Here is a 23,393-nt window from a genome sequence, read left to right as displayed (position 1 = left end):
CAGTGTTCACAGAATCAGGCCTGATCTCTGTTAGCACTTGTCGGTAAATTTTTTTGTAGCGGTCCCTAACAGCCAGGTGCTCTTTTTCCCATGAGTCGCACTAGGTACCTATAAATTTAGTGGCCAAAATGTCACTGGAAAGGTATTCTAGAGAAGAGGCCTACAGGATTCTGAGCATGTCAGGTGAGAGCGAAGAAGACTCCCCGACACAATCAGCCTCAGAATACGAACCTGTAGACAGCAGCGGCACCCTGACAGATAGCTCAGGCGATGAAGAGGTCCCTGCCTAAATCAGGTGTACCCGACCCCATTCCTAGGTTGTTGAGAAGTTACAACTGCATGATGACTCTCATATGCAGCAGAATGCCAGTACTAGCGTCGCTCTACCTTATGGTGAACTGCCGAGCACCAGCAGCCTTCTATATTCTTGTCTTTCACATACCAGCACTGCAGTATCATTTGATGATGTGGCAAGTCCCATAAGTGCAGTACAAGCTGGTGCGGTGGCTAGCACAAGTAGTATCCCGCAGCAACCAAGAATTCGCACACAGGCCCGTAGAGCCCAAAGTATCCTTCCGGATGTGCTTGCAAATCCCAATTGGAAACCCACAAATTCTGCAGCACCCGTTTTTCCCCCATTCACTGCCCAACCTGGAATTCAGGTGGAAACAGCAAATACTCCCCATGATTTTTTGGAACGGTTTTTCACAGAATATCTGTATGCATTGATTGTGGATCAAAGCAATTTATATGCACAACAAGTTATCGCTGCCAACCCAGATTCAAACCTTGCCAGACCAGACCATTCGCATGAAAACCCATTACGGTTTCTGAATTTAAAGGTTTTTTTGGCCGAACCCTAAACATGGGCATTACAAATTGCGGTCCACAGACCCGATTCGTCAAATGCCCGTGAGAGTATAATGCGTTTTAAGCATTTCGACGACAATACACGCTGTCGTTCTCGGGGTGACCCTGAACATGACCGGCTCCACAAAATAGGGCCCCTCATCATCTTAACCAAAAATTTGCAGATGTCTATACTCCCCAGCAAAATATCTACGTTGATGAGTCCCTCATTAAATTTATAGCAACAGGCTATACATAAACGTTTCGAATTTACGAGGGAAAAAATAGTCACATGGAGCCCCCCAGGATGCCCAGACAATATGGGGAGCAGTGGCAAGATAGTTTTGGACTTGATGTCATTCTTTTTCCATATGGGGTACCACTTATACGTGGACAATTTTTATTCACACGTGCCAATATTTAGACATTTGTACAATCATGGAATTGGCGCATGTGGCACCGCGCGACCTAATCACCGAGGCCTTCCCTAATGGTTTGTAAATACCCGTCTTAGAAAGGGGGAAAAAGCCTGCTTGAGAAATGAGGAATTGCTCGCAGTGAAGTGGAACGACAAACCGGATGTTTCATCCTGTCTTCCATTCAAGCAGATACGACCATCCAAATTACCACGGCAGCTGGTGTTGTTGAGAAGCCCCTCTGTGTCCATGTCTATAACCTTAACATGGAAGGGGTGGAATTCAAAGACTAAATGATGAAGCCGTACTTTGCTTCCCAAAAAGCCAGACACTGGTACAAAAAAAAAGGTGTCTGTTTATTTCAATTGGCTCTATATAATGCTTTTGTGCTTTACAAAGCAAATGGACGTAGTGGATGCTTCCTAAAATTCCAGGAAGAGATCATCATGGCCCTTTTCTATCCAAAAGATGCTATGCCTCAAACCCTCAACCCAAATGCAGTTAGCCGGCTGCATGACAGGCATTTTCCCTATGCCATTCCTAGTACCCCAACCCAAAAGGCACCCCCAGAAAAGAGGTTGTATCGTAGCAGACATGGAATTCGGTGTGACCTGATTTTTTTGTTCCTCCTGTCCTGGGCAACCTGGCCTCAAGGACTGCTTCCGTCGCTACCACACATTAGTGGAGTATTAGTATAGGGTACAACACGGCACAGTTCAGGGCACATTATTACTCAGGGTCTCGAAAGATGTTAGGTAGTCAGGAAACTGGCTATCGCATCTAGTGAGACCCTAACAATTTGTTTTAAAAAGTAAAAAAAAAAAAAAAAAAAAAAGTAATTAAAAAAAAAAGTGAGAATCTCAAAAAAAATTAAAAATTTTAAAAACCAAAAATAGTTTTTTGTTGTCGTTGTTACTGTACAATTCACTGTTACAATTTTACTGTTTTAGAGTCCATGTACACTGCAGCTGATAAACCGACGTTCAGGAGCTTTTCTGCATTTTTTTCCACAGCCCCTGAACTCTTCCTAATGTTTTCCAATGTGTCCATGTACACATAGTCATTTACAATCATTTACAGTCCTTTACAGGCAGTTGAATTTACAGTCGTTTTAATGAATGCAGCAAAATTGCATTCAGGAGTAAATACAAGCCAAATGCTTGTAATTATAAGGGGTTGCATTCAGAAGCATTTTTTGACTGGTCCATATCCAGGGCACAATTCACTAAGCGGTATCCTACCGCACCCGAGAATGCGGTAGGATACCACATCGCATTTAAAACAAAAAAAAAAAAAACAACTATTTGAATCCACTAAAAAAGGCTACTAAAATACCGCATGATTTTATGAAGCCATGCGGAATTTTAGTAGTGAAAAGCATGCATCATGTTTCAGCTGTCAGCAGGGTTCCCACTGACAGCTGAATGTAAAAGAAAGAATTTGGCCAACAGGCTGCATTAAACAAAAAAAATAAATAAACATAGCGTATACACCCAACAAGGACGTCATCCTAGTATAGATTTTTCAACAGGCGATGGGCTTTCATGTGAAAGCAATCCTTATAGCTAATTAGCTGCAGGATTGCTTTTACAAGCAGTGGGAGAAGATGCCCCCTCCCTCCCCCACTGCCTTCCACAGCCTTCTCGGGCAGTCCCATGCCATCGGGGGAACCTGAGAATGTAGCCGGTGTTTCTGACAGCTGACCATAGAGCTGATTGGAGACCAGAATGGTGCCAATCATCTCTATAGTCTAAGAATTCAGAAGCTACAAGCATTTAATCACTTCAGTTTCGCAGGATATAAACAGCGCCATTTGTAAATTGGGAAAGCATCTGATCACACCGATCTTGGTGACATTAGATAATGTAAGGGCAGAGGAGATATCTAGAGTCTGATAGAACCCAGATTTCTCAAAAAAGAATATATGACAATGCCCATTGAAGTTATAGGGGATATTTGCATTCCCGGTGATAGCATTAAAAATGATCAAAAAAAAAATGAAAGGGACAGTGTAAGATTAAAAAAACAAAAAAAAAAACAAAACTTTGCCCCCCCCCCACACTGTCCCCCCAAGAAAGGGACAGTGTAAAAATAATAAAAATATAAAAAGAATAAAAAGTACATTCGCACCACCCCACCACGCGAGAGTTGACCCTGCGCCAGCATGTAAACAGCGGTTGCACCATGCATGTGAGGTAACGCCGTGAACATCGGATCAAGAGTAGTAATTTTAGCACTAGACCTGCTCTGTATATCTGAAATGCTAGCTTGTAGAGGCATTGACTATGGATATTAAAATGTATGCAGTTTGTCGCCACAGCACCGGGCATGCGCAGTTTTAAAGCATGTCATGTTTGGTATCTATTTACTCGGCATAGCATGATCTTTTATATGTTACCAAATAATTGGCCAATATATTGTGTTTTTGTGGATTAGAATAACATTTTTTTTTTTTAATTTGTGTTTGAAAAATCGCTGCGCGAGTACTATGTGCCATAAAAAATTTCAGCACCCACCATTTTATTCACTAGGGTGTCTGAACCTCCAAACATTATAGATTTTTTTTTTAAAACAAAGTAATTTCCTAGCAAAAATACAGATTTTTTCATGTGAACCAAGTGTGTCAGAAAAGGCTTCCTCTTCAGGTGGTTAGAAGAGTGAGTGATGTGTGGCATAAACTTCTAATGCTGGAGAGTAGACACCTTAAACTATTTGCTGAGAGGCATGTTGAGACAATAGAATAATTTATTTTTTTACCACAAGTTTTTGGAAAATGACAAAAGAAAAAAAAAATGTACACAGAATGGTCACTTGATTTAGTGCTCACACATGCCATGGGCGTATGTGGGATTACGCCCCAAAATATATTCTGCTACTTCTCCTGAGTATGGGGATACTACATGTGAGTGACTTTTTGGCAGTCTAGCCAAGTACAGGACACCAAAATCCAATAAGCACCTTCAGGCTTATAAATGGCTTTATTTCCTCGTTACACGTCTTAACTACCTATCATAGTTTTGGAGGCCCTGAAATGTCAAGACAGCACCAACCCCCCCCCCCCCAAAAAAAATTCCCGTGTTTGGAAAGTAGGAGCCCCAAGAAATTTGATAAGAAGCATGGTATTTTTTGCAGATCTCGTTTGTCCAAATTTTAGGAAAAGAAATAAAAAAAGAAAAAATATGTTTTTGTTTTCTATTTCAAAACCTCATGAGAAAAAAAAAATTAGATCTGCAAAATATATACCATGCCTTTTTTTTAAATTCCTTGGGGTGTCTACTTTCCAAAAAGGGGTAATTTGGGGAGGGGGTTGGTGCTATCCTGCCATTTCAAGGCCCCCAAATCTGTGATCGGTAGTGAGGAAGTGAAATGAGGAAGTTACGCACCTTCAGGTTTTCAAAGTGGTCATTGGATGTCAGGCTCCTGTATGTGGCTAGGCTCCCACAAAGTCTCACACATGTGGTATCCCCATACTCGGTAGAAGTAGCAGAATGTATTTTGGGGTGTAATTCCACATATACCCATGGCTTGTGTGAGCAATATATCATTTAAGTGACAACTTTGTGTAAGAAAAAAGTGTGTCATTTTCCAAAAACTTGTGGAAAAAAATAAATCTTCCATTGACTCAATATGCATCTCAGCAGATAGCTTAGGGTGTCTTCTTTCCAAAAAAAGGGGTCATTTGGGGGTATTTGTACTGTCCTGGTATTTTAGCACCTCAAGAAATGTGACAGGCAGTCAGAACGTGAAAGCTGTGTAAATTCCATTATCTATACCAGCCTCTCTCAACCAGGGTGCCTTAAGGTTTCTTCAGGGATGCCTTGGCAAAATGTCTAAGAATTGCCCAATACTTGTATACAAGCTAGCGGGTGGAACAAGCCTGCCTTTTAGTTACACAAAGGCACAGAATTTTTATTGTACACCATTACGACCTTCTAACCACCGGCTTTCTGACAACCAATGACATCAGTTAATAAGGATGTCAGCTGCCTGCACAGCAGCCTAGTTTCACCCTCCCCTGCCCTTCTCCATCAGTGCTGGGGTCACATTAGCTCAGTGATGGAGAAAAACTGAGGGAGAAGAGAAACACTGGAATACTAGTTAGTACCAGTGTGCAAAAGTGTATTTGCTTTGGAAGAATAAATCACCTCTAATGTTGGGTGTCCTACATGTGTGGATGTTGCTGCGTTATATAAAACTTTTAGAACAGTTTTTCACATTTTAGAATGGGGTGCCCTTTTAAAATGGACAGTCTTGAGGCACCCTATTTTAGAATTGGGTGCCTCAAGACTGTCCATAATTTTAAAGGGTGTTTCAGGACTGTCCATAATTTTAAAGGGTACCTTGACTGAAAAAAACACTGATCTATAACCATAGTTTGTAGATGCTATAACTTTCACACAAAGCAATCAATATACACTTATTGGGATTTGTTTTCCAAAGACATGTAGCAGAATACATTTTGGCCTAAATTTATGACTGAGTTTACTATATATTTTTTATAGCCGAAAGTAAAAAAATATTGTGTTTTTTTTTTTTCAAAACTTTCGGTCTTTGTTTATACTGCAAAAAATAAAAAGCGCACAGGTGATCAAATACCACCGAAAGAAATCTCTATTTGTGTGACGTAAATTTTGTTTAAGTACAGCATTGCATGACCGTGCAATTACCAGTTGAAATAGTGCAGCGCCGAACAAAAGAAGGCCTGGTCAAGGAAGGGGGGGGGGGGGTAAACCCTCTGGATGGCAAGTGTTTAAACTTAACCAGGATTTGAAAAACAGAAGCTGGAAGCATGCATTATAGTAATGCTTAACCATGCAGAAGGAGTACGTTTAACCACTAGCCTACAGGGCACCCCCCTAGCTGCCCAGACCAATTTCCAGCTTTCAGCGCTGTTGCACTTTGAATGACAATTGCGCAGTCATGCAACACTGTACCCATATGATATGAAATTTTTATAAATTTTTTTGTGACAGAGCAAGCTTTATTTTGGTGGTATTTAATCACCTCTGGGGTTTGTATTTTGTCTTAAACCAAAAACCACTGAAAATTTTGGAAAAAAAAAAGTTTTTTCTTAGTTTTTGTTATAAACTTTTGTAAATAAGTGATTTTTCTCCTTCACTGATGTGCACTAATGAGGCTGCACTGATGGACACTGATAGGCTGCACTGATGGACACTGATAGGTGGCACTGACGAAGAGGCACTGGTAAGTGGCACTGATGGGCACTGAAAGGCAGCACTCATATGGCACTGATAGGCGGCACTGATGCACACTGATCGGCGGCACTGGCAGGTGGCACTGACTGGCATTGATAGGTGGCACTGAAAGGCAGCTCAGATGGGCACTGATATGTGGCATTGATGGGCACTGGCAGGTGGAGCTGCTGGGGCTACACAGATCATCAGGGCACACTGATCAGTGCTCTGATAATCTGTGTACATGTCCCCTCCGAGGAATGCCGATTACCGGCTCTCCTCACGAGCTGTCAGCATGACAGCTCGTGGGGAAAGAAATGCCGATAACCGGCATTTCCCTGTTTACATGTGACCAGCTGTGATTGGACACAGCTGATCACATGACCGAGCCGACATCTTCGGCTCTTTCTGTGGATCGGTGATCCGCTGTGTCCGAGGGACACAGCGCACCGCCGATCGCCGCACTGCGCGCTCCAGGAGCCACGTCCTTCCAGAACGAGAGAACCACCTTGCATCCGTCATATTACTATATGGCGGGCGGTAGGCAGCTAAAAAAGATTTCTGTTGAACAGTCTCACCACTTAACAAGCTTCCAAACTGATGTTACTTTTTAGAAAGCAGAGAAGTTAAAATAGTAGTAAACATCACTTGGACACATGTACCTACAGGTAGGCTTATAATGAAAGTACCGTTTAGGAGACATTCACAGTTTCTGCAGCCAGTGACGCCACCGGCGCATGAACACTGAAGAGACGGCACTCTCATGCGTCCCTTCCGAGCTCTGTGCTGTGGGAGTAACATCATCGTGTCTTGGCCTAACGGCCAGAGCCCAATAACCCGGAAGAAAGACTGCGTGAAGATGGAAGCTATGTGAGTGGCAGGGATTTAATGGGAAAGTCTTTCATACCGTGCATACTAGCGCATTACGAGTTTAACTAGCAGGGAGTTTTTTTTTGGTTTTTTTTTTACATGATAGTTTTCTACTGCTTTAAGGAAACATTCTCTTTGGAATTTAGTATCCCCAATTCTCATCTTTTAGATCAGGGATCTCCAAACTATGGCTCACGGGTCAAACCTGGCCTGTTTTTATTTGGACAACAGCTAGGTACAGTGGCCTCTCACATAGGTTTCCTCACCTAAAATTAGGCTTCAAGCTGCATTTAAGATTAAAATTAGTTTCAAGCTAATTATCTGTAGTCCAAAACAGCTTTATGGAGCATATTCTAAATACTTTTCTTCTTATTTGTATTAATATTATAAATAAAAATTCTTTGTTTTTTCCTCAAAGCAAGGTTAGATAATACATTCTTTTAAAAAATATTTTCAAAAGAGATAGACCTCACCCTCTCAATACGAGGGGCTTTTGTTTTTCTTCTGCGCCTCTTGTGCCTCCTCATTAGACGAGATGCACTGCTCTGCTCCGTGGAGTTACTAAACCTGCAAACAGATAATTGTATAACTAGAAAGCAGAACAGTGAGGGGGATCTACCTGTTCTCACTAGAATCTGAACAAAAACTAGAACCTGCCACAAGGGAAGGGGGGGAGAGGGAAAGGAAGGGGAAAAGGAGGGGGGGGGGGGGAGAAAAGAAAAAAAAGGGGGAAAAAAAAAAGAAACTATTATACCTGCTGGTAGAATCATCCTCCTCGGAGTCAATGAAGCTAGTTGTGTCCAGCTCACTGCTCATAAGGGTAGATGAGCTTTCATACCCTCCAGTGTCCCTGCGTCTCTCCATTTTTGATGTACCATTTAGCCTGGGAGCTGTGACAAAGAAAAAAAAAAAAGTTAAAATATAAAGAATTTATCTAGGCTTTATAGACGTCCAAAAGCAAAGCATTCATGAGTAGATCAAGATGTAAATTAGTGAGCATAAGAGGCAAAAACTTAAAAGCAATGCTTTTGTTGTTAGCCAAAACCTGCTATAGAAAGGCACTCAGTTATACACCAAGTTTTCTCTTTTTTTAATACATTTTCCTTTTTCACAAGACATAGGTTACATACACCACTATGACCATATACTGCTGCATCAAAACAATGTACATATTACTCATCCACATTGAAGAATGGTATGGCTATGTAAGGCTAAACACATTTATGCAATGGCGGTCAGAGAACCTATGTATTTATAGCCAAAAGCATAGAATGGCAACAAGAAAACCTGGCCACTATAGAGGTGTGCCATTGTTCAAACCAAACATAAGGCACTGAGTGAACATTAAAATGGTTGTAACCATCTGACATGAAAAATGAACAAAGCAAATCGCTTTATAGCGTGTGTTTGTCTCAATCCAGAGTACTAAGTATCATTTCTGTCTGCTACCTTATTCCTCTGCTATTTGCATGAGTCATTTCCGACAAGCTTTCCCGACACCAAAAGGTTACAGGAAAGGAAGCTCTCCAGAACACAGCCTGTGACTGATGGTCCTAGTTCTGTTCCAGTGTGCTGTGTCACTTCCCTTCATTCCCTATTTTTGTTATTGCAAACTTTGCTGAAAGGGTAATAAGTGTGCAGAGGGTTCCTCTGGGATTTGTAGTGTCAACATGCGGCTACACCACTTTTGAACCCGATAAAGGCATGTACAAGCTACTGGGATTTGAGCACAGGTATACTTTGTTTCTGTTGCATAGCCGGCCAGTAGCCAGACCTAAACCTAGTAGCTTTTCCCCACTTTGTGCCTGTTTTCCCCAGGTTGGCATTATGTCCACAGTAGCATTTGCGTAGGCAGAGCAGAGTAGGACTGGCCATAGAGGGATTACTCTGACACAGTTGGCCAGCTTAAGCATGTATTGCAATATGTGTGAACTTAAAAACCCTATTTTTATTGCAAAGTTTGATGGGAAGGGTAATTCCTGTGTAGAGGGTTCCTCTGGGATTTCCAGTGTTAACATGTGGCTACACCCCTTTAGCACCTGATAGATAAATGCATGTACGGTACAAGCTATGGGGATTGAGCACAGGTGTATCTTGTTTCTGTTCCCTCCAAACTGCTCTCCATAAAGTAACTTTAGCTTCTCACCCCTGCTTTCTGAAAGCTCACACAAACTGTATAAATTCTGGACTTTAACCAGCTGTGAAGACAAGACTGTTGAAAAACAGGTACAGCCTAAAGGAGGATTTTTTTCATCTTTGTGTATTACCTGAGGATAGTCACTTCACTATTTGCAAGGGTTTACAACCACTTTAACAAAGCCAGCTTCTTCACTGAAAAGCAAAGATATCACTCTTAATATCCCATGTTAATTTCTCTGGCAAAAGTATTTTAGTCATAGTTTTCATCAGCAGTAGTCACAAAAACTATGATGAAAATCAAATCCATTTTTCTTCAAAGAATGAAAAACAGAACGAAAATATGAGGGAGGTACATTTACCCATGTGAACTTCTGCTTTCCTTGGAGCTCCGCCTGTAAACCACACGAAGCACACTTCCAGCAAGGTAGCAGCGGCACGCTTAGCACTGTGCATTACAGCCTCCCCAGACCGTCCAATTCTGTCCTCACCCTGTGCAATCCTTCACTCCCATAAACATGTTATTGGATATTTAACTAAACCAAATGGATTTTAGTTGACTAAAACGCACTGGAGAGTATAGTCGATTAAAATGACATTTTAATCAAAAGACTGACTAAAACTAATTTGAAATTTGAAGTCAAAATGAACGCTGTGAAAAACATTTCAAACAACTAAATTTTTCCCATAAAAACGGCTGGTTAGGGAGTGCTTGCGGAAGTTACAGTGTGCCCAGAAGTGGCAGCATCCAAAACACTTGCTGAAAATAAGTTAGTTAATGATCATCTTTTATCAATGGGTAGCCTAAAAGAAACTTGCACAGTCCATATAAAACAGAAGTATATTGTTTTAAGTAAATTAAAGTGCAGGAACCAATATTTCATTGTTCATGAGTTTCATAAGTCAGGGCAAATGAAGATCGTTGACAGGTTGGTATGAGTTATACTACTCACTGCATTCTTTGCCTATTTGAATATAAGCCTATAAGCTGTTATGTATGCAGTTATAAAATCAGTCTAAACAAGGTCAAATATGCAGAATAAAAACAAACAATCCAAATGAAACAGAAGGGCGTATTCGGAAAGTAGACAAAATGTTATTACCAGCAATGAACTAATTTTGCATTTTGGTATTTCAACGTATTACTTATGGCTGACTAAGAGCTAAGATCATTTTGGAATTCACATAACAGTGAAGTTAATCACAGCTGTAAACAAAGTCAATCATAGCCGTGTAAATGGGTTGAAGTGCTAATTACTACAAAAATTACCAAAATGACAACTTAAAATATGAATTTGATTATGACTAGCACACCGTCTGGCCATCAATCATAAAAATATCTGTTCTAGACAAAGCAAAAACAGAAGGCGCAAGATTCTTGAGTCCACATGCAAAAGTCCTCCCATATATTTATGTCTAAATATGGGATCCAGTAGTATCTTACTTGAAAGGTAAACTAGACAGAATAGCATGCAGGAGAGAACATGTTATCTTATATCAGGGGGCATTTACATTAGCAGAGTATGTATGGTCAATGCAACCAGTTATGTATTTGAGGTATTATGTATTTGAGGTCGTTTTCTAACCAGTTCTAGATAAGTGAGAGCATATTGTAACTAACTATATTACGGTCCACAAGTGTTTACCAGAGACAAAAAAAACAAAAAAAAAAACACAAAGAAAAAACACATTTGTAACATGTTGTATGGGTATACTATGGGGAGCTTGAGCATTCTAGTCATTAGTTTAACATGCTTTAAAAGGGTAACTCCACTTTCCTGGGGAAACTCCCACCTCCCCACCCAAAAAAAGCCAAAACAAAAAAAAACACACACACACACCATATAAAATTGCTACAAGCCATGTTGTACTTGAAAGTTAATAAAAATTACCATTCCTTTTCAATCTGCAGTGCTGTAACTTTTCTATAAGTCCTCATGCACACTGGATGTTTTTATAGCTGCTGTTTTTGGCTTTTGATGTTTTTTTCTACAGCCAGTAAACTCCCCAGCATGTTATCCTATGTGTCCATGCACACAGACTAATCAGTGTTATTTGACAGGGGCGTTTTTGCCTGGAAACAAACCTTAAAACTTGTGGGTTTCTAGAGGAGTTTTTTTAGCTGTAAAAACGCTCTAACGCAACAAAATGCAAACGCGAACAAACGCAGCTAAACACTATTGCAAAAACGCTGAAAAACCTCACATTTTGAATGTGACTTTACACAGCTAATGTTACCAGTGTTATTAAAATGCCCAGTGTGCATGGAGCCTTAAATTCAATGCAATATGGCTACCTGAAGGTGTTCTGTACTCCATTTGTGCACGGAACACCTCCTAAAATGTAATTTCCTGCTTGTGTGATAGGCTCAGTGATTTTCCCAAAAGTCTGCACTACGATACAAAAATCAGATTTTAGGATTTCTCTGCAACAAAAATTTCACTTTTGGTTACTGTAAATATTCCACAAGGATAATCACTTCTCAAGGGATTCAGACCCTGCAATTTTTCTCATTAGAACACTGCACGTGCATCAGCTGATTGAAAATAAAAAAGTCACTCCCATTCAGATTTACTTTCCTCACTGACCACCAGCTTTTTGGACAAAAGAGAAACAGGGTGATAATTTTATTCTCAACAAAAGTGGAGTTACTTTTTAAAGTGTAATTGAGGTACAGGTACTGATACTGTATAGACATCATACCTTAAAGTGTTACTAAACCAAGGACCCTGCATTCACTATATCTTATCTCCCACAGTACACAAAACATGTAAGTGCAATTGTTTTAGTAAATATAAACTGATAAATACCTTTTCTCATCAGCAGTTAGAGCAGTCTTGTGACTTCTATCAAGGTCCAGCAGAGCACTGGTTAAAGCTTGGAGGAGTTTTCATTCTCTCCTATGAGGCTGCAGGACCTTCAAGGAGACTCTAGGAGGCAGGCAGTTACTCTAACAGAGCTGGACAAGGCCATAGAAGGTCCTTAAGACATCAGCAGGGGCGGTACAGTATCTGCTATGTTGTTCAAGGAGCAACAGGAAGAGCACTGCCAGAGCCCTACAAAATGACCTCCAGCAGGCCACTGGTGTGAATGTCTCTGACAAAACAATCAGAAACAGACTTCATGAGAGCGGCCTGAGGGCCTGATGTCCTCTAGTGGGCCCTGTGCTCACTGCCCAGCACCATAGAACTTGATTGGCATTTGCCACTGAACAGCAGAATTGGTAGGTCCGCCACTGGTGCCCTGTGATTTTCACAGATGAGAGCAGGTTCACCCTGAGCACATGTGACAGACGTGACAGGGTCTGGAGAAGCCATGGAGAATGTTATGCTGCCTGTAACATCATTCTGCATGACCGTTTCAGTGGTGGGTCAGTGATGGTCTGGGGAGGCATATCCATGGAGGGACGCACAGACCTCTACAGGCTAGATAATGGCACCCTGACTGCCATTAGGTATGGGGATGAAATCCTTGGGCCCATTGTCAGACCCTACGCTGGTGCAGTGGGTCCTGGGTTCCTCCTGGTGCAGGACAATGCCCGGCCTCATGTGGCGAGAGTGTGCAGACAGCTCCTGGAGGATGAAGGAATTTATACCACTGAATGGCCCCCACGCTCGCCTGACCTTAATCCAATAGAACACCTCTGGAATATCATGTTTCGGTCCATCCAACGCTGCCAGGTTGCACCACAGACTGTCCAGGAACTCAGTGATGCCCTTGTCCAGATTTGGGAGGAAATACCCCAGGACACCATCCGTTGTCTCATTAGCAGCATGCCCCGAAGTAGTCAGGTATGCATACAAGCACGTGGGGGCCATACAGACTAGTGAGTATCATTGTGAGTTGCTGCAATGAAATTTTCGCAAAATGGACTAGCCTGCTGCATCGTTTTTCACTTTGATTTTCAGGGCGTCTTTCAATTCAATCCTCTATAGGTTGATAATTTTCATTTCCATCAAACAATGGGGCATCCTTACATTCCTAACACATTTGTGAAAAAACAATATTGTGGCACCTAAATGAGTGAATGAATCAAAAATTGGTGGATAATACTTATTGTTTACACGTGGTGAAAAAAAATTCTTTGACCTATGAGATTATATTTTCATTGTCACGGTCACTCGTATGTTCAATATTTATTTTATTCTGTTGTTTGGAACTATTAATCCTTTTATGTTGTTAGATTTGTCATATGATTTATTTGATTTAATGAATTAGCACCTACCTATTCACGAATTTACTGTTCCTAACACATTACCTAGTATAGATATTCAGCATGATATTTTTCCCCATTGAGATCTGTTGTGTTTTTAAAGTGTTCCTTTAATTTTTTTGAGCAGTGTATTATATATTATACAGGTGAAACTCGAAAAACTAGAATATCGTGCAAAAGTTCATTTATTTCAGTAATGCAACTTAAAAGGTGAAACTAATATATGAGATAGACTCATTACATGCAAAGCAAGATAGTTCAAGCCGTCATTTGTCATAATTGTGATGATTATGGCTTACAGCTCATGAAAACCCCAAATCCACAATCTCTGAAAATTTGAATATTACATGCAATCAATAAAACAAGGATTGTACATGGAACAATATCGGACCTCTGAAAAGTAGAAGCATGCATAGGTACTCAGTACTTGGTTGGGCCCCTTTTGCAGCAATTACTGCCGCAATGCGATGTGGCATGGAAGCTAGCAGCCTGTGGCACTGCTGAGGTGTTATAGAAGACCAGGATGCTTCAATAGCGGCCTTCAGCTCTTCTGCATTGTTTGGTCTCATGTCTCATCTTTCTCTTGAAAATGCCTCATAGATTCTCTATGGGGTTCAGGTCAGGCGAGTTTGCTGGCCAGTCAAGCACAGTAATCCCACGGTCATTGAACCAGGTTTTGTTGCTTTTGGCAGTGTGGGCAGCTGCCAAGTCCTGCTGGAAAATGAAGTCAGCATCTCCATAAAGCTTGTCTGCGGAAGGAAGCATGAAGTGCTCCAAAATCTCTTGGTAGACAGCTGTGTTGACCCTGGACTTAATGAAGCACAGTGGACCAACACCAACAGATGACATGGCTCCCCAAATCAACACAGACTGTGGAAACTTCACACTGGACTTCAAGCATCTTGCAGTGTGTGCCTCTCCATTCTTCCTCCATACTCTGGGTCCTTGGTTTCCAAATGAGATGCAAAAGTTGCTCTCATCAGAAAAGAGGACTTTGGACCACTGAGCAACAGACCAGGTCGGTTTTTCTTTAGCCCAGGTAAGACGCTTCTGACATTGTTTGTTGTTCAGGAGCGGCTTGACCAGAGGAATACGACATTTGAAGCCCATGTCCAGGATCCATCTGTGTGTGGTGGCTCTTGATGCACTGACTCCAGCCTCAGTCCACGCCTTGTGAAAGTCCCCAACACTTTTGAATGGCCTTTTCCTGACAATCCTCTCCAGGCTGTGGTCATCCCAGCTGCTTGTGCACCTTTTTCTTCCACACTTTTCCCTTCCACATAACTTTCTATTAATGTGCTTTGATACAGCACTTTGGGAACATCCAACTTCTTTTGCAATTACCTTTTGAGGCTTTCCCTCCTTATGGAGGGTGTCAGTGATGGTTTTCTGCACAACTGTCAGGTCAGCAGTCTTTCCCATGATTGTGATTCCTACTGAACCAGACTGAGAGACCATTTAAAGGCTCAGGAACCCTTTTTGCAGGTGTTATGGCTTAATTAGCTGATTAGAGTGGGACACTTTGAGCCTAGAATATTGCACCTTTTCACAATATTCTCATTTTCTGAGATTGTGGATTTGGGGTTTTCATGAGCTGTAAGCCATAATCATCACAATTATGACAAATCACGGCTTGAACTATCTTGCTTTGCATGTAATGAGTATCTCATAATAGTTTCACCTTTTAAGTTGCATTACTGAAATAAATGAACTTTTGCACGATATTCTAATTTTTTGTTTCACCTGTATATACACACACACACACACACACACCCCCACCCACTGGTGGAACGTTCTGCTCGTTTCACTACTGCCAAAAGTACTAGCAAAAGTAATAATTGGATCACCGCATTTATTTGTAAAGACCAAGGGCTATAAGGCTAGACGACAAGCAGCACACAATGTACACCAAAGTTATCCATCTTATTTATTTTACCAAAAAGCATAAAATCCTAGCTTCCTATCATCAGTAGATATATACAAGGCATTGGATACGGTTTTGTGGCAATACTTGTTTTACACAGTCAAGACCCACACTTTACCAAATTGATACAGGCACTCTATATGGACCTCAAAGCTTTGATGCAGTCTTTGCTTCCCAAAGTTCTTGATCACTAGAGGCACACGTCAGGGATGCCCTATATCTCTTAGCTGCTCTCATGCTTTAGCTCTTGGACACAGCAGTTTGCAGCAATCTCTAGACATTAGGGGATTAGACATTTTAGGACACAAGGAAAAGGTCTCTACGTTTGCCAACATTACTACTTACTCTTTGTTATTAACCTCTTAGTTTCTTATTCAACATGACTCCTGTGTTATCCACAGTTGATCTCAGGCTAACAGGTCAGTCATAATAAATTAACAACTTTTAATATTTCTTGACATCAAACTCTGCCTCACACCTGTAGTCTTTATTCCCCTTGCAATGGAAAGCAAAAAAGAAGAGGCATACAGGTCACAACACTCTTTACTCCGCAAATATCTCAGCTCACCTAAGACAAACAAAGCGAATCTTAATAGTCATTGAAGCCTTTCTGAATTTCATATCTTGATGAATTAGTGCTCTTAAAATGATCCTGCATCCAAAAATTCCAAACCCCTTGAGAGTACTCCCAGCCCACATAATGAGAGTATGAAAACAAGCTTTCCGTGGTTTATCTGGGGAGGGGGCACTTGGCCACGACATGCGTCTCAAAACAAATCTTTTTCCAGTCAAGAAAAGTATTTTTTTAGCCTCTTAGATTTGTAGTTACTATCATGCAGCCCAAATAGCCCCTCTGCTATATTACCATACCAACCCAGGGACTTTGGGTAAGCTTAGAAGCCTTTGAATCTGTCCCCATTGCAGTTAATATTTTGCTAGGGGTTCTACCACCTGAGCACATACACAATGACCCTAAACTATGACCAAAAAAAAAACTCAATTTACAATCTTTTGAGATTTTATGGTATTTACAGAAAACAAAACCTCACCTTAAAAACTTCCCTTTCCCCTCAGCTGCTTACCCTTGTTGAACAATTCGGTCTAAGTAGCCCCTCAGGGAAAGGGAGCAGTTTTCACAATTATTATGTCTTTGTTAAAGGGCCAACTATCCCCACTACTCTATGTGGAGCAATGGGAAAGAGACCTTAAAGTGGAACTTCAATCTCTCAATCAACATGGACTAATTTTGCTCCTTATATGTTCCTATCCATTTACTAATGCTAGCAGCATATTATATTTACTTGTTTTAAACTTTTATTTTACATTTCTTCAGTTACTTCCTGGTTTCCATGCCTAGGCAAATGATGTCATACATCACAGCAGTCTTCAGGAGGGGGAGGGAGGATTCTCAGCTCAGCCGATGCCTGAGCTAAGGGCAGATGGACTCCAGGAAGAAAATGCTACATGAATCATCTGCCCTTTCTTAAAGCGGAGCTTCATCCCCCACTCCCTGTTAAGGATTTGCACCTTTGGGGAGAGGGGTGGGGGGTGGGGCAGTGGGTACCTGAATCTGACAGGTACCTGCTCCCATAAGACTATGAGACCATTCAGAAAGAGCAGCGCTACCCGGCTCTGAAGCCGCAAGCTGTCACAGCCGGGTGTCCAAACTGAAGATGCTGGCACCAGGGACACAGGATGGCTGGGGAGCCTGGCCTGTGTGATGACACCGCGGGATTAAGGAACAGCTGAGTGGCTGTTTTGTAAAAGTCAGCAGCTACAGCTTTTGTAGCTGCTGACTTATTTTATTTTGTCAGTACCTCCGCTTTAAGACGGCCACTGCCAGAAAAGCTAGGTGGTGTTTTTCAAAATTATTTCTCAGCACATAAAAAGCATGGAAACATGGGGAGATGGGCGAGTTTAGTTTGAGAATTAAAAATGAATTAAATAGCATTTTTGATCTGTGGTGCTCAGATGCAGTGCAGTTCCACTTTTTGCCCTTCAGAAGATTAACCCCCCCTTCATGACCAGGCCATTTTTTGCTATACGGCACTGCGTTACTTTAACTGGCAATTGCATGGCCATTCAATGCTATTTTTTGCACTATAAAAGAGAAAATAAAACAAAATTTTGAAAAAAACACATTTTCTCTTTCTGCTATAAAACTTATAAAATAGATAAAAAAAAGAAAAAAAACATTAAAGATCTACTTTCTTCATAAATTTAGGCCAATATGTATTCTGCTACATTTTTATGGTAAAAAATCCCAATAAGCATATATTGATTGCTTTGTGCAAAAGTCTACAAACTATGGTACATATACTGGAATTTTTACTTCACTTTTTTATACTAGTAACGGCGGTGATCTGGTGGGACTGCGATATTGCAGCAGACACTCTGACACTAACTGACACTTTGTGGGAACCAATGACACTAATACAGTGATTAGTGCTAAAAAATATACATAGTCACTGTATTAAAGACACTGTCTGGGAAAGATTAAGCATCTAGGGTTAAATGTTTGCCTAACAGTGCTTGGTGTATGTACTGTGAGGTGTTTTTACTGGGTAACGTGCTGAATTTTTTCCCCTACTTAGCAAACAAAATCCACTACATGGCTGCTGACAGGACATAGATCTGGCTCGTTTATCATAGGCAGAGCTGTGTGCCGTCTCCTTCCTAGGTGAACATCCATTGGCCGACACATGCGGATCGGCTTCTGGTGTGACTAATCACAACAGAAGTGGCACGCCGCCTAAACCAGGATGTGCAAAAATCACACATATACACGTGCTTTTGCTGCACAGAGAGGCCACCCTGTAGCACTACATATGCTATAGAGCGGTCAGGAACTGGTTACAAGAGTGACTTCAGTCAGGTTTAAAAAAAAAAAAAAATTAAAAAAAATGAGCAACTACAAATAAAGAAGCTGCTGACTTTTAATAAAATACATACCAACCCAGGGATCCAAAGCCGTTTTCATCCAGGCCAGTTCTTTGCCGGTCTTCGGGTCCCTGGCACAGCCATGTTGACTGTGCGAATCTGGCTGTGAATTTCTGTGGCTTCACAGCTGGCTTCCCACTGCTGTGCTATCAGAATAGTCCTGCAACCTCCTGAGATCCTTGGTGTGTCAAGAGGTTGCGGCCGAGGCGATCTGAGCAGAAGAGTGAGCGGCTACCTGTCAAAACTACAATCAGCTTTTATTTATGTAAAGCTTTATTCCAATAGGAAAAAACTGTTGCTCTAAATGCTTAAAAAGTGTCAACTGGAGTTGGTTTCAATATGTTTGTGTATTCAAATCTGCATCTAACATTACCCTCCCCCCAGAACTACTGTCCAAAAGGTACCTCTGTGCTCCTTCATCCAGAGTGTAGGCACTCTAAATACAGGAGGTATATTACTGCCCAGGTCAGGAGAAAGCCTAAAAAAGAAAAAAAAAGTAAAAAACGCAGACACCACATTATATTACATTTTTGGTTTTGGGAGTAATACCACTTTACTTCCTACTTGTAATTTGAAAATGTATCTTAAGTGATTATGTAAATCACACTGGCTTTTTAGTTTATACTTACAGATAAGAGGTTAGGTAAATGGATTTAGCACATTGTATCCATCTAACCTAACCAATGTTTTATATCATCTTAAAATGTCTTACTTACCTATAGGTATATAGACTTGCATATGAAGACTACTGCTTTGTTACTTCCTTTAAAGGATATTAGGAATTCGGTTAATAGATATCTCATTTGACTGCAGTGACAGATAAGGGGTGGCATTTACTTGCAGCAGATAATCCCCTACAAACATATGATCTTATCAAACTGAGAAATCCCTCTATCCCTTCCTTAACAGCAATTCCCTTTTTCATATGCATGCTACATTCAAAAGCAAACAGCTTGGAGTAAAGTTGGGTATAGGCATACCAAAAATCAGCAGGAAACACCTTCTGTCAAACAGTCCTGCTTGAAAACCAGCATTTGATCAGCATGTTCACGGGGGGGGGGGGGGGGGGGGGTTGTTTCAGTATACAATGGCACATTGGGGGACATCCCTGCATCCACATTGCTTGTGTGCATGAGGGGGAACTGTCAGGGATTTTTTGCATGTATGCCCTGATTAACATGTTATTTTGATGCATAATAGGAGACCTTGATGTCAGACCATTCATTTCAACAAGCCCTTAGACTGCTGCTCTGTGCTGCCATCTTGGATGTGATGTAAGTAGCCCCAGCAGACTCAGTGCTGTAAGTGATACACTATAGTTTTTTTCCTCTGTGCTCCTCCTCCAGCAGCCACATAAAGTCCTCATGCACACTGGACATTTTTACAGCTGCTGTTTTTGGCTTTTAAAGGTTTTTTTCTACAGCCAGTAAACCCCCCCAGCATGTTATCCTATGTGTTCATGCCCACACAGACTGTAATCAACTTTTTTTGGCAGGGGCGTTTTTGGGCTTGAAAAAAAACCCAGGACTAGTTGGTTTTTGGAGGAGTGTTTTTTGCTGTAAAAATGCTCTAACACTGGAAAACATGGGAAAATGCTGTAAATCACGGCAAACCGGAGTTTATGGACTTTTTTTGATCCCCCCCAAAAAATAAATTTTTTGTTAAAAAAAAAAAAAACCCACGCGAAAAACCGCTAATGCAAAAAAGCTAAAAACCACTGAAAAATGCACTTTAATGTGACTTTACACAGCTAACGTTACCAGCGTTATTAAAATGCACAGTGTACATGGAGCCAAAAAAGTTATGAAAAGGAGGTAAGGGGTTAACTATGTACAGAGAGTAATTAGAGGAAAAAGCTATGACATGCAATAAGGGAGAGGCGTGCTATGGAATAGACTAGTAGTTTTTCTAGCTATTTTAATGGCATGTTGCAAGTGAATAAATTTTTTATGGGAAAGAAAACCACTACAAGTAAGCATTTAAATCTGAAGTTTTATCTACTTGCATTTTTAAATAAAACACATTTTTATTCCAAATCTTATTTTATACTCAGTAATGTCATCACTTATCTTTGTGCAATGTGGGGAAATCATGGTTGAGAAGGGCTGTGCATAGCTTCCTGAAAATAACAGTTTGCCTAATGCAGGCCATGGTGGTTCGTTTATCGACCAAATTTTCGGCCGAAAGAATAACCGGCTGATATTCGCACCGTTAGTGGGGCAATGTCATCGGCCGATTTTCACGGTTCCTCCTTATTTCTTTTAACGGTCATGCTGGAAAATTTACGAAAAACGGACGATTTTTGTAATCATTGGTAGCAACAGAACGACCGATGTTTTGTTTTTCAGCCAAAAATTTGGCCGATAAACAAACCATCTATGGCCTGCATTAGGTAAAGCCCACATGTGATGCTGATCTTCCACAATTGGCAGTGAATGAAGGGGAGGAACCAGGGAAGGTGAAGCTGAGAATAACTGATGCTGGACATCCTCCAGCCAGGCAATTTCTAAGCCATAATATTATGATCATCCAACATAACTTCATCAAAGCAATGGCATGGACTCCACTAGACCTCCATGGATTGGACTTGATTTTCCAGCACATCCCACAAATGCTTGATTGAACTGAGATCTGGAGAAATAGGCGGCCAAATAAACACCTCAAACTTGTTGCATTCCTCAAACCATTATTGAACACATCAGACCAAGCCACCTTCTTCCTTTATGCCATGATTCAGTTCTGAGGCTCACATGCCTATTGTAGGTGCTTTTGGCTGTGAACACAGGGCAGTATGAGCACCCCGACTGGTCTATGGTTATGCAGTCCCGCATGCAACAAATTGTGATGCACTGTGTGTCCTGACAATTTTCTATCAGAACCAGCATTAACCTTTTCAGAAATCTGCCCTACAGTAGCTCAAATTCTGATTAGACTACATGAGCCAGTCTTCACTCTCCATGCACATGAGCCTTGGCAGCCCATAACCCTATTACCGGTTCTCCTTTCTTTGACCACTTTTGTTAGGTCCTGACCACTGCAGACTTGCGGGAACACCCCACAAGAATTGAAATTTTGAAGATGCTCTGACCCAATTGTCAAGCCATTACAATCTGGCCCTTGTCAAAGTTGCTCAAATGCCTTTGCTTGCTCATTTTTTTTCCTGCTTTCAACACATCAACTTAAACATGTTCACTTGCTGCCCAATACATCTCACCTATTTTCAGATGCCATTGTAATGCAATAATCAATGTTTTTCACAATCAGTGGTCATAATATTATGGCTGATCGATTCACATACAGACATACGTCGGTTTACGAATTTAATTAGTTCTGGGGGACTTTTCATATAGCGAAAAATTCGTAAACCGAAACGCCGTTTCCCATAGGAATGCATTGAAAACCAATTAGTCTGTTCCAGAGGTCAGAAAAAAGTAAACGGTACAAAAATACCATATGAGTTATTTTATCAAGTCATGCGGTATTTTAGTAGTGACAACCATGTGTTAATGTTTCAGCTGTCAGCGGGGTTCCCCACTAACAGCTGAATGTTAAAGAATTTCCGGCAATTAAAAAAAATTATTTAAAACCCATCCCACCAAGCCCTTCAGGTCTGGTATGGATTTTGAGGGGAACTTCCACGCCAAGATTAAAAAAAAAATGACGTGGGGGACACCCCAAAATCCATACCAGACCCTTATCTGAGAATGCATCCAGGCATTCAGGAGGGGGCGCGAGCGAGCACCCTCCTGAACCGTACCAGGCCACATGCCCTCAACATGAGGGGGGTGCTTTGTTGATGGGGGACAAGGGCCTCTTCCCCACAATCCTGCCCGGTGGTTTTGGGGGACTGCGGGCAGGGGGCTTATCGGAATCTGGAAGCCCCCTTTAAGAAGGGGGCCCCCAGATTCCCCCCCATGTGAATGGGTATGGGGCACATGATCCCGCTACTCATTCACAAAAAACAAAAAGTGTTGTGTGAAAAAAGACAAGATACAGTCTTTGACAAGTCCTTTATTAAAAGAAAAAACTAAAAGAATGTCCCCTGCAGTAGATCCAACGTCAATTACGATGTCTGCCGCCGACCCGAAAAAAGAATTAAAAAGAAAGAAAAAAAAAAGGCTCCACTACGGACGATGGCTCCTCATCATGATGAAGTCATGTGATGTGACGTAATGCGTATGGTACGCCAATTACGTCAGGCCATAAACCGGAAATGCACGTGCCGCCATTTTGGAAGAAGGATTTCTGCATACATTTGACAGAAAACACTGTATAGAGAGTTTTTAATCCTGCAGTGTCCCAGGACGACACATTTTAACGTGAGTTGAACTAGATTGTTTTAATAAAGGCTGTTTTTAGTGGAAATACTACACTATATTGAGCATTTTTTTCACATGGATATGGAGCGATTTGGATCTGCTTAAAAGTGCTGGCTAATGGTGGTGAAGATCTGAGTACTATATTACCCTCCCGGGTTAAAGGGAAAAGCGCAATTCGACCTGTCATTACAGGTCAAACTTGGAGGTGAGCGCAATAGAATGTTGGAGGTGGAAGAGCACTAAGGGGTGACACAGGAGCACCATACACGTTTATGCATACATGTTTATCCAGTTTACACTGGTCCACTTGATGTACAGCAGATTTAAAGGGACGGTTCACCACTTTTGAGACTATATCCAGATGACACTTGTTGGTGTATTTGGATTACGCTATACAGGAGGTGTACCACACAGGTCCACGTGATGGTATTTAGGATTTAAATGGACAGATCACTATTAAGGATTATTTATTTTGTATTTGTGTGCACTAATTATTTCTAGCACTGGTTATGTGCAGTTTCTGTGGGTGCT

The 23,393-nt window shown here is 41.2% G+C and overlaps 1 protein-coding gene across 4 annotated transcripts in view; it reads right to left on the bottom strand.

The window, feature by feature from the left end:
- Window positions 1-23,393, bottom strand: part of DVL3 (dishevelled segment polarity protein 3) — a 193,388-nt gene that overhangs the window by 47,601 nt on the left and 122,394 nt on the right. For all 4 annotated transcript variants that reach the window (XM_089685465.1, XM_089685466.1, XM_089685467.1 and 1 more), the window contains 2 exons: window positions 8,085-8,220; window positions 7,804-7,897 (listed from right to left, as the gene is read on the bottom strand). In XM_089685465.1, coding sequence (XP_089541591.1) covers window positions 7,804-7,897; window positions 8,085-8,220 — 230 coding nt within the window. The remainder of the gene's footprint in view (window positions 1-7,803; window positions 7,898-8,084; window positions 8,221-23,393) is intronic.

Source organism: Staurois parvus, unplaced genomic scaffold (genome assembly GCF_062004578.1).
Source record: "Staurois parvus isolate SC_StPar_1 unplaced genomic scaffold, SC_StPar_1.0 ptg000376l, whole genome shotgun sequence".
Taxonomy (NCBI): Eukaryota; Metazoa; Chordata; class Amphibia; order Anura; family Ranidae; genus Staurois; species Staurois parvus.
This window is presented reverse-complemented; position numbering and strand designations above follow the sequence as displayed.